Source organism: Gossypium arboreum, chromosome 9 (genome assembly GCF_025698485.1).
Source record: "Gossypium arboreum isolate Shixiya-1 chromosome 9, ASM2569848v2, whole genome shotgun sequence".
Taxonomy (NCBI): Eukaryota; Viridiplantae; Streptophyta; class Magnoliopsida; order Malvales; family Malvaceae; genus Gossypium; species Gossypium arboreum.
The window spans coordinates 85,660,807-85,671,506 of record NC_069078.1 but is presented as its reverse complement, the minus strand read 5'-3'; the positions used below and the strand labels follow the sequence as shown (position 1 = coordinate 85,671,506).

Genomic DNA, 10,700 nt, shown 5'->3' with positions numbered 1-10,700 from the left:
TAATAAAAATAATAGCCGCAGTTTATTTTTCATTAATCCAACATTATATAAAAAGAATACTGTCATAATTTTTTTTAGTTATTATATTATTACAAATAGGCAACCAAGTTACCTTATAAGAACCCTCTGAAACCCAAAAACAAATTCTCCATAACCCAAAGCAAAAAAAAAAGAAAAAAAACTAGTATTCCATGATATTGGTTCACTACTGTACCTGGAAATTTTTTTTTAAGACTACCATTTCATCAAAATCATCATCAATACAAAACCTCTATATAACCTATATATATATATAGCCTATCTGATTAACATAGGAAGACAGCATAAGAGACTATGATTCAACCCGACCGGCAGTGAGGAAAGATCAGACTCCTCCAGCCAGAAACAATTGATAGAGTGACCAAACATGTGAATAAGTAAAAAGAAACGGTGGAAGAAAAAGAGTGAGACTGAATGACACGACTGACTACAACACAGTGGTTGAGTTTGGCATTTTCTGCCAAAAGAATAGCCAGACTCTAACAGACTTGACCAAAATTCACAACCCTGACTACGTGGCGAACTCTTGAGTTCCCTAACCCCCTGTGCTTTGCTTATGATCGAGAACCTGTACACACACTAAGCTCCACACGGTTGAACCTCAAAAACCATTTTGAGGTTCAATACCCTTCAAGGACCATATGGACCTATGAATGCTTTGACTGGACCAGAAACAACTCTTGATTTTCATTAAAAACCATAATTGAATGGAAATCATCAATACCTCATAGGTCAAGCCAAAAATTCAATCTGAACTCAAGAAGGAGCGGCGATGGCTGATGCCTTCTCCATTTTCTCCTTTTCAATCTCTGCTCTCCTCTGGTCAGCATGCTGAGCAACACTGTTCGCAAGAGCTTGAAAATGGAAATCCAGTGTCTGTGTAAGGTTCTGGAACCTGATAGGATCCGATGCTTGCAAAGCTAGTAAAGAAAAAGTTGCTCTTTCAGACAATGCCATGCAAAACAAAAAGTAGAAAATGAACATGAACATTAAACAAACTGAAAAGGCCAAATAAAACATTTTACCTTTGACGGTATCAACAAAGAAAACAAAAGGGTCTACTTCATCAATTGGTGACTGTAACTCTTCATCGTCACTAAAGTCATCATCAGAGTCGTCGTCATCATCATCAGTTGGACGGAAAGCCTTAGCCTATAGAAAACAATGTTGGGTGGAATCAAAGAGAAGATATGAAAGTCCAAGGTTATTTACATGGATATGTCATAAAATTAAGACTCATTAAAGGGTGCAGACATTCTCCCAAGGGCAATAAGGATTTTCATTCTCAGCACTTAAGATTTCTAGCCAGCCAAAGGAAGGGTTTTTCTTCCCTGCTAAATTGTGATATTCAGGATAGAAAGCCAAGTAACAAGAAACCTAAAGGATCAAAACAATGCATACCTGGGCGGCTAATTTTTGAAGCCTGATGTTATCAGCTTCATCCTCATCCTCTGCATCAACTCCCATTTCCTTGTCGGAAGCATTAGCATCATCTTCATCATCAGTCTGGAAACCATCCATATCATCATCTTCAACCTCTTCCTCATTTGCAGCTTCTGTTCACACACAGATGTGGGGATAAAACCTCCAAAAGACACACACGAGGCATGAAATGCATGCGTGCACCTCCACACACACACACACATATATATGTATATATATATATATAGAGAGAGAGAGAGAGAGACACCTGCAACTTGATCTTTGTATGCAACTAGTAGATCGAGGGTGGCCTTGAAGACACGCTCAAGAGCCTCCCCGGGAAACTGTTCATCGGGAAGTGCAAGTAGTGATGTAAGGCCCAAGCAGCACACTTTCTTATCATGTTCCCTGTAGCATCCATATCACTTGTATGGTCTCAGACAATATTTAAGGTAAATTTCATCATAGAAGTAATGATATAATGCTTAAGATTTGTACAGAGTGAAGGCATTAAAGCAAATACAAAAACTACCTACCGCTTAAAATTAGCCCGTAGACCACTCTTTTTAACTTGTTGCAACAAATGGAACCACAGGTTGAACACTTCCATCGTAACACAAAGCTTATTTAATATGCTGAGTGTCAATACTGCATTGTAATAAACTGAATTGGCAATCTGGGATAAAAATGACCAGTGTTCTGTTAGAAAACCACAGGTAGGTGTATGCCCAAAAGAGTACATTAACATTTAAAAAAGCAAAAGTTGTTGCTATTACTAGCTACTTCACAGCAAGTAACGTTGACCATTAACTCAACATTGTAACAGGAACCCATAAAAGAAAATTTGAGACAGATAAAAAAGGTGTTAAACTTAAATTGGCAATAAATTAAGATCTTCAACTAGTGCTTTCTGATACATTGTAAAGATTGCATAATTAGCTTGAGTGGGTGCATAATTGAGGAACATCATGTGTAATATTTGCCAAGACAATATGCATATGAAGTATGACATAATCTTGCAGAAAACTAAGGCAGTCCTGACACCTTACCACTTGTACAAGAAGACATTTTAACCTTGATTTCTCCGTTCGACGCAATCGGTCAAGTGTGATTCTCAGATATGGCTCAACCCAATGATCCACCTGCCCTCTACAGTTTTGAAACACTACTTCAATCAACTTGGGGGCTGGTTCAATATCATTGTCTTCTAAATTTTTATCAGCCATAACCTGCCAAAGAAAAAGAAAATGAGAATAGTCCTTATAACCAAATGGATACCAACATAAAGGTAGAGATATTGAAAAATAAAACACAAACTGAAAAGTATATTGTTCATGTTCATTTTCCTGACAGTTTACCATCTACATGCATCTTATTAGTAGAAATGAACTCACAGATGAAATCATATTCCAAAGACTTTGCTGGTAGTCTGGTTCCTTGCAAGTAAGAAAATGTGCAGTTCCCCTGGATATATAGTTGTCCAAAGGAACCAAAATATCTGCATGAAAACAGATACCACTTAGGAACAACACAAAAAAGTATGGACAACTTCAAAATAGATAACAATAAATTGCAATTGGATAAAGGAAGATTGAAACTCCTCACTTCCTGCTATGATGTAAAATATTTATATGGAACTCATAGATAAAACAGAAATAGAAATGAAATATCTGCATTCTATGATAATGTAATCCAGACATCTAGATTGCAGTGGCAAACTGATCCCAAAACTAGGGATAGTTGTTGTGTTAAAAACAGTTCAATTTTTATTGTTTTTTCAGACACACGCATAAACCAAAGTTCAGATCAGTAACAGTAACATATGCATAAACCATAAGTTCAATTTATTGTTTTTTTTAGACACATGCAAAAATATTGTCAATTTATTTAGCCATGTGTATCTTAGACACATACATAAACCAACAAGTTCAGGTAACATATGGCATATTGTTTTTTCAAAAAGCAATGGTATCACTCAGAAGATTATCATGCAGTTGACTGTGAAGAAAATCCATTAGTCACTCCAATACAATTTCAGTTAATAACTAAACAACAAAGAAAACATTTGAACTGATTAAAAGCATGAAAGGAAATTTGGCCAAAAAAAAGGGCATGAAAGGAAAAGTCAAGTCAACAATTCTAGAACATTCAGGTGTTGAAATAAAACAGCAACTAAGAAAAGCAGAAAATGTAAATAGATTCATACTTGGAAAGAAGTCTATAGCCCAATCAGCTAATGCTTCAATCATCAAAGGCCAAAGGCTCCACATTTCCAGGGATATAGTCGGAGAAAAAAAGGTCATATACGAGACAATCTCCAAGACTTCTTCAAAAACCTCTGCAGGAGAATAGAGAGAATGATAAAATAAATGACATACAATGATATAGGCTAAGCACTGTCTTATACAAGACAAATTTGGCATGATTGAAATCCAAAAGCAAATATACTATTTAATAACTAAATTTGTCAACTCACTTTTACATTTCAGTCTGCAAAAATGTAAAACTCAAATCTTTTTCACACGTAGTCCCCATACTGGGAATGATTTGAGCAGAGCATAGGCTTCCCTGTAGCAAGCCTTCAATTAGCCATTATCAATTTTTTTCTGGTTATTTTAGCAAATGTGTTTATCAATATATTGAATTCTATACAAACCCCTACTGGATCTAACCACATTCTTAACTGTCATGATAGTTTGATACAGACTAAAGTCCAAACCAGTATGAAGTGACTAATCCTATAAGGATGCTCTTTGATCTACAGTCGTATTTTATTTTTAAAATGAATGTATTTTAAGAGTAATTAATATCTACGGATAAAGAGAAGCTTCCCTTTCTCCTCAAGTTGCATACTGTGAAATCAATGACCTAATAACTTGCACAATTTAAGAAAAAGCAGAAGCACCTTAGGGCAGCTTCTCATTTCAATGTTCACATCTAAACTTCAGATTCTAAACTCAACTTAAACCTAATACTCAATCCAGCCTCATTTTACTTGTCAACTCATTTGTAGCAGGCTCTTATGTATTATATTTAAGCATATGAAATGATTAAAAAGAATCATTGAAACAAGAGGGGGAAAAAGAAGAAAACATATGTACCTTGTCCATCAGTTGTTAACATTCTTCGCATGATTGGAAGCAAAGTTGGCTCAATCTGAACAAAAAGTTGCGGAAGCCTGCTAACTGATTCAAGTATTGTGCTTATGGCACGCAAACAGCCGACTGCAGCCAGAGCACCAGGATCATCAGCTTCATCATCAGCTTCTGAAGTGTTCATACACTTCCAAAATGCAGCAGCCTGATAGTAGATACATGAAAATAGTTTCAGGTACAGACAATTTCAAACTTGGTATTTAAAAAATTATATAAACGTGCATTACCAAATTCTGACACAATCCAAGAGCAAATGGTGCCATCTCCTCCCCAAACTTGTCAACTATAGTCTCCAGAGTAAAGACAAGGTCCTCATTCTCAACCTCATTCATAAGTTTAAAAATCTCTGCAGGAAAGAAATTGGAATGTATTGACCAAGTCGCCTGAATGATAAAGAGCAACTATGTATCGTGTACATGATCCCAATTTTCAGAAAAAGAAGAAAAGAAAATGCCAGCAACAGTCTTTACAGCGAAGTTAATTTTGAGACAACCATCATTTTAGAATACCACTTACCATCAAGTAGTTGAGGAAGAATTGGACGAATCTCATTTAAATCTGCATATAAAACATTTTCTTCTCTGTTAAGCAGCCAATATTCCAATAAATGAAGAAATGTGGAGGGAATAGTCAAACATAAATAGTAACCAGTGATAGCAATCTAACTACATATGCAGATTTGGTCCCAAGCTTGCTCAATCCAAATCCAACTTGGACAAATTATAAAACAAAATTCAAGCGCATGAGCTATATACCTCTGCAAGCTTCAACAAACGATCTCAATGCAAAAACTGAATCGACGCGAACAGGAAGTTCCGGATCACGCAATCCAGAAACAACACTATGCAATGCTTGGCGGAAATTATTCTGGTCGGAGAAGTTTATATGGGCATACTGTCCTGCTACCCAAGCAGCCTAATATCACAATCACAAAAGCATAAGAATGAGAAATTTCTCAAATCGAAATGACTACGTATACTAGATACCTAGAAAAAGAGCAATGAAGTAGGAGCATTAAGATGTCTCCAGAAAAAAAAATGAAAAGAAAAATAAAACCTTGGCTCTAAGATGACCAACAGGACTGCGGAACTCAGGGAAAACATGTTGCATTAACATATGTTCCAACTCAGATTTATAGGGCTCAGTTTGTTTCAGCTTATCACAAAGTGCTCCAACAGCAAGGAGAGCACCGTCCTTCTGTCGGTAAGGCTTATATTCTACCGGTGCTTCATCATACCTGGAACAATAAAAAATTGTACCATGAATACAACACAATAAATGCAAACCAAAATTAAATAATCCCAATATTGCCTGTCTGCTTTAGGCTTCAAAATAACAGAATACCTCTTAAAAATTTCCACAATGAATTGAATAAACTTCTGAAGATTCTCTTTTCCACGTTTCCTGACTAACTCACTAACAAAGTCCATGGAAGCAGTCCTTGGACTATATAAATCTTCAATTATATCTGCAGTACAACAATAAAATGCATGAAACAGTGTGGCTTATTCAAGGTTTCCAACAGGCACACCAGATTTGATAGCTTACCATATCCCTTCCTTACATACTCATGTGGATCTTCCTCCCAAAGCTTTTGATCATTGTCATTGAAACACATGAGAGGAAAGACTATCTCAAAAAGAAGAACATCAATCTGTGGCTGCAACAAAGTATACATGCTATTTTTCGAGATGCTGCATATAATTAAATGTTTTTCCAGTCAACATCCATTATTAACGATTCCAAATATAAATATACTTTGCAGTATCAGAAAAGATGCAACGTTGTCAATAGTCTAGACACAAATACAAAGGCCACAGATAAACAATACTACATCAACAAAGCACGAGGCAGAAAAGTATAATTAGGCTTGTTGGGCTTTATTTGGTAACAAACAGGATAAAATTACACAGTATATAAAAATAAATTATCTAATTCATACTGCTACACAACTTTCATAGTTATCAAGGTAACACGATATGGTCAGAATTTCTTGGGTGATCATCATAAATCAGATAAGAAGCTCAAGAATAGAGAGATAAAAACAGGTAATACTCTAAAGAATATATTTAAAATAATGCTATCTTTCCGGTTAAATGAAGGGCAACCTCTAGCCTTGAAAATTTGGATGATCCAGTTACTTAAAAGACTGGCAAGCTTTGACAAAAGCATAACTGACCATCTTACACCAAGCAATGACAATTAAAAACACCAGTTATGCAGGATAAAGTACCAAACCTGCTGCTTAGATATTGAAGAATAAGGTTGGTAACTCTGTCAGGGAGATAGCCACCAACACGAATCACACCCAATAAATTTAAGTGGCATTCCAAAATTTTTCCTGCATAGTTCTTTTGAAACATTTGGGCAAAAGCTCTGTTTTCTGGATTCCTAAGCTTTAAATCTCCAAACCTATAAAAGCCACCAAAATCACAAATAATATTAGTAATTTGAGGCATATCAGACTACCGAAAACATGTTGCAATTCTAAAACTTACCGAGTGTATAGCCTATTTAAAATATGAACTGTCCATTTTTTCACCTTCCACCACCCCCATGATTTCCTGAGCTCAGGATCTACAGGTTGGCCTTCTAGAGGCACAGGCCTCTCCAAAACATTTAAGAAAAGCATCATCCAAGCATTGAACAAATTTGGATCAAGTAATTGTTTTGGAATCTCCAACTGCAAAGTATAGATAGTAAGCCAAAGCTGGCATATGAGTACAACAAATCTTATAAAAACAGGTCACAAGAAACTAGTTGCAGTTGACATAAAAACACTGTAGTATGAGTAATTTTGTCGATATATTTGGTAAATGATTTTTCCTCGAAACTCCAAAAGAAAAGTATCATCCAAGCATTGAACAAATTTGGATTAAGTAACTGTTTTGGAATCTCCAACTGCAATGTATAGAAAGTAAGCCAAAGATGGCATATGAGTAGGACAAATCTTATAAAAACAGGTCACGTGAAACTAGTTGTAGTTGACATAAAAACACTGTAGTATGAGTAGTTTTGTTGACTTATTTGGTAAATGATTTTTCCTCAAAACTCCAAAAGAAATACACTAGTATAGATTGGTTAGGTTGCTTATCATTAGACTGAGTACCATTTTGCAACAGCCTAAAAAGAAAAGTAAGACTTCCAACTATTTTATTGACCGTAAAGATTGTAACAATAGCATTATTTATGATCACAAAACTGTGTCAAGATCATTTCAATTACAAACAATAGCATGCATAATTTCAAATAACAAATTCCTTTCATGAATATGCCAAAAAGATTGTCTAAAAAGAAAGAGAAAAGAAAAGAGAGAACAGAAAATAAAAAATAAAGAGTATAAAAAGGTCAGATATATGCCAGAAACTAGCAGCTTAAAAACTTACATAGATAGATGACCAGAAAATTTTACAAATAAGTTTGATGAGATCTGCTACTTCCAGAGCTGGTTTGTCTATCTGGACAAGTCTGTTGAATATATTGAGAAGATGAGGAAATGTTTCCTCAACAATGCGGTGAACTGGAGTTCTCTCCTCCTCGGACTTGAACCTAGAATGGTAAAGCAATTGATGACATTAGTATTGAAATGAAAATTTGAAGAGAAACAACATTATAGTATGCACCAACTTAAGAGAAACAATGAACAGTTGTTATTTAATTAAAACATCAGACACTTCTTACTAGACACTTCCATCTACATGTACTCCAATCAAGCATTAAAGCCATGGAATTGAATTAATCAAATACTTCCCATCACTTCAGCAAGCAAGTTATATTCAAAATAAATATTGCACTGATACAAAGATAATAACTGACAACAAAAATTAAAGTAAATCATGCAGCTAAATATAGATAAAATATAGTATATACTTACTCATATTTTCTAGCAAGAATGCGTAACACAAACAGAGCCCCATAAACCTGCTGATCTTGTAGATTATGTTTCACCCAGTCCAGAAGCCGAGGCCACTGCTCCGGGTAATCAGCATGTATAATGGTTTTGAGGCACTCACCCAATTGCACCCTGCAATATTACCCATTTGATTATTTATTGATGCATAGAGCAACTCAATCACACGGTCTACAACTGCCTGCACTGCCAATGAAACAGTAAATAGTTCTAAGCAAACAATCGAGACACCAGACAATTGTACCTCAACAAAGGGGGAACTTGAGTAACAAATACAAGAATATGATCGCGAACCATATCTTTATCACTTTGCAAAATTTTCTGTTGCTCATCTACATTTATTGAGAACAAAATAAATATATATTCATATTCATAAACACGAACATAAACATAAATATTGAGAAATATTTTTAGAAAAAAGAAATAATAGGATTTGATTGAAATTTTGATACTTGGATCAAGAGGAGCCCAATTCTTAGCAATGAAGTTCTTGAAATGAATAGAAGCAACTTGACGAACTGCCATATCACAATTATTGTCAACGATGATCTGTAACAGTCTCACCAAATGCTGAGGCGTATACTGAAACTGAAACCAAATAAAATCCAAAATTTTAAAAATTAGTAATAATAATCAATCCATTTATCTAAAAATAATAATCAAAACCAATAATAAAATAAAAACCTGATTCAGGCTTTGCTCAGCAGCTTTGCGTTCAGCAGGATTAGGATTAAGTGCAGCTTGAAGAACAACAACAAGACCTGGAAGATCCATATTTCTTAAATCCGATGATTAAAAGTGGGAATTTAAAACCAAAAAAAAAATTGTTGGCCCAAGCAGCTTGAATTCAGCTCAATGAGATGAGAATTTAGGGTTTCGAAAAGGAAAAAGATCGGAATTTAAAATTAAAATTTAAAAAAAAAAAAACCGTGAAGATCGCGAGTGAGAGCTGGAGCTAAACAGCTAGAGAAAATATATTTAAAATGATTAGGGTTTACGGTAGTTTAACTAAACTAAACTAAACCAGCACTTCTACTCTCACGCGCCGTCCACTATTAAATTGGTAAGAAACGATGCCGTTGGCTCTTTTCTTTAATCGTGGAGAGCAACCGCACGTGCATGCCTCCGAGCGTGTTTTTCACGTATCAGTATAAATGTAAAGACTAATCCCCAATAATTAAAATTGAAGTTTAATTTTTTTAATTAAATTAATATTAATAAAATTAAAAGCTAAATAAAATATGATTTTTGATCCATTGAGTGGTTGGATTAGCTTAGTTTAAAGGAAGCAAACGAAAATTGCTTATTCTTCTTTCTTTTCTTTTTTTTTACTTTATCTTAGCCTTCACTTTATTCGTTTTAAAAGCTTTTTTCTGATATATGCTCTTTTTTTCTGTTTAAGAAAATAAATAAAATAAATAAATAGTAAGAGATCGCTTTCAAAGCATAACTCCTTTTTATTCGTGCCTAGATACTCGATAGTATCAATATTTTTCCCTTTTTATTATGAAAATAATTGTTTGAACTCCAAAATAATAATTAATCCCGCAATTTACATATAATTTTTAGATGATGTATTTTTAATTACTTTTTATCTATTATTCATAATCTCTTAATTTTAAATAATATATTTTAAACAGCATTTATTTATCATAATAATAATTAATGATAAATACAAAATATATTATATTAATTTAAGAAACACATTTAAGATTAAAAATAATTGTTAAAATATGACTTTCTTTTCAAAACAAACTCAAATACATTTTTACTTGCACCAACACAAATAACAAATGGATAAAAATGAAACAATTTTAAGAATGCATGCTTTATAATGTAAACACTTTTTTAAATATCATAATATTATATTATCTTACAATTCCATATTACCTCTTTGAAGAACCATTAATTTAATGCTTCATTCTTTTTATTATTTTAATAATTTTCGTTCTTTTTATCAGTAATTTTTTATATGCTAACTATTGGATGCTATTTATAAAGCTACACTTAAATTTTATTTGATATAACTCTAATAATAATTAAGTGATAAATAAAATACTTAGAGTTCTATTCAAATAATAATACTATTTCACATCAATAAGATTAGCACAATTTTTTGAAAATTAAAATATATAATTTTTACCTCAATAATTAATAATTATAAATTAAATTAT

The 10,700-nt window shown here is 33.7% G+C and overlaps 1 protein-coding gene across 1 annotated transcript; it reads right to left on the bottom strand.

Moving 5' to 3' along the window:
• Window positions 1–21: 21 nt before the first annotated feature.
• On the bottom strand, window positions 22–9,672 carry LOC108456697 (importin beta-like SAD2). Its single transcript, XM_053019157.1, has 23 exons — window positions 9,211–9,672; window positions 8,979–9,114; window positions 8,771–8,858; window positions 8,491–8,640; window positions 8,003–8,165; window positions 7,115–7,299; window positions 6,855–7,028; window positions 6,165–6,310; window positions 5,961–6,084; window positions 5,673–5,853; window positions 5,372–5,531; window positions 5,133–5,174; window positions 4,844–4,962; window positions 4,563–4,761; window positions 3,668–3,799; window positions 2,856–2,959; window positions 2,511–2,690; window positions 1,998–2,137; window positions 1,730–1,869; window positions 1,441–1,595; window positions 1,065–1,191; window positions 764–959; window positions 22–214 (listed from the first exon to the last, which is right to left on the bottom strand). The coding sequence occupies exons 1-22, from the start codon at window positions 9,298–9,300 to the stop codon at window positions 796–798; spliced, it is 3,099 nt and encodes a 1,032-aa protein (XP_052875117.1). The 5' UTR covers window positions 9,301–9,672; the 3' UTR covers window positions 22–214; window positions 764–795.
• Window positions 9,673–10,700: the final 1,028 nt, after the last annotated feature.

Coding starts and splice junctions, on each gene's coding strand:
- LOC108456697 (XM_053019157.1), bottom strand. CDS start 9,300: ATGGATCTTCCAGGTCTTGTTGTTGTTCTTCAAGCTGCACTTAATCCT. Junction 8,641..8,770: donor CAAGTTCCCCCTTTGTTGAG/GTACAATTGTCT, acceptor GTAATATTGCAG/GGTGCAATTGGGTGAGTGCC. Junction 1,596..1,729: donor ATACAAAGATCAAGTTGCAG/GTGTCTCTCTCT, acceptor GTGTGTGAACAG/AAGCTGCAAATGAGGAAGAG.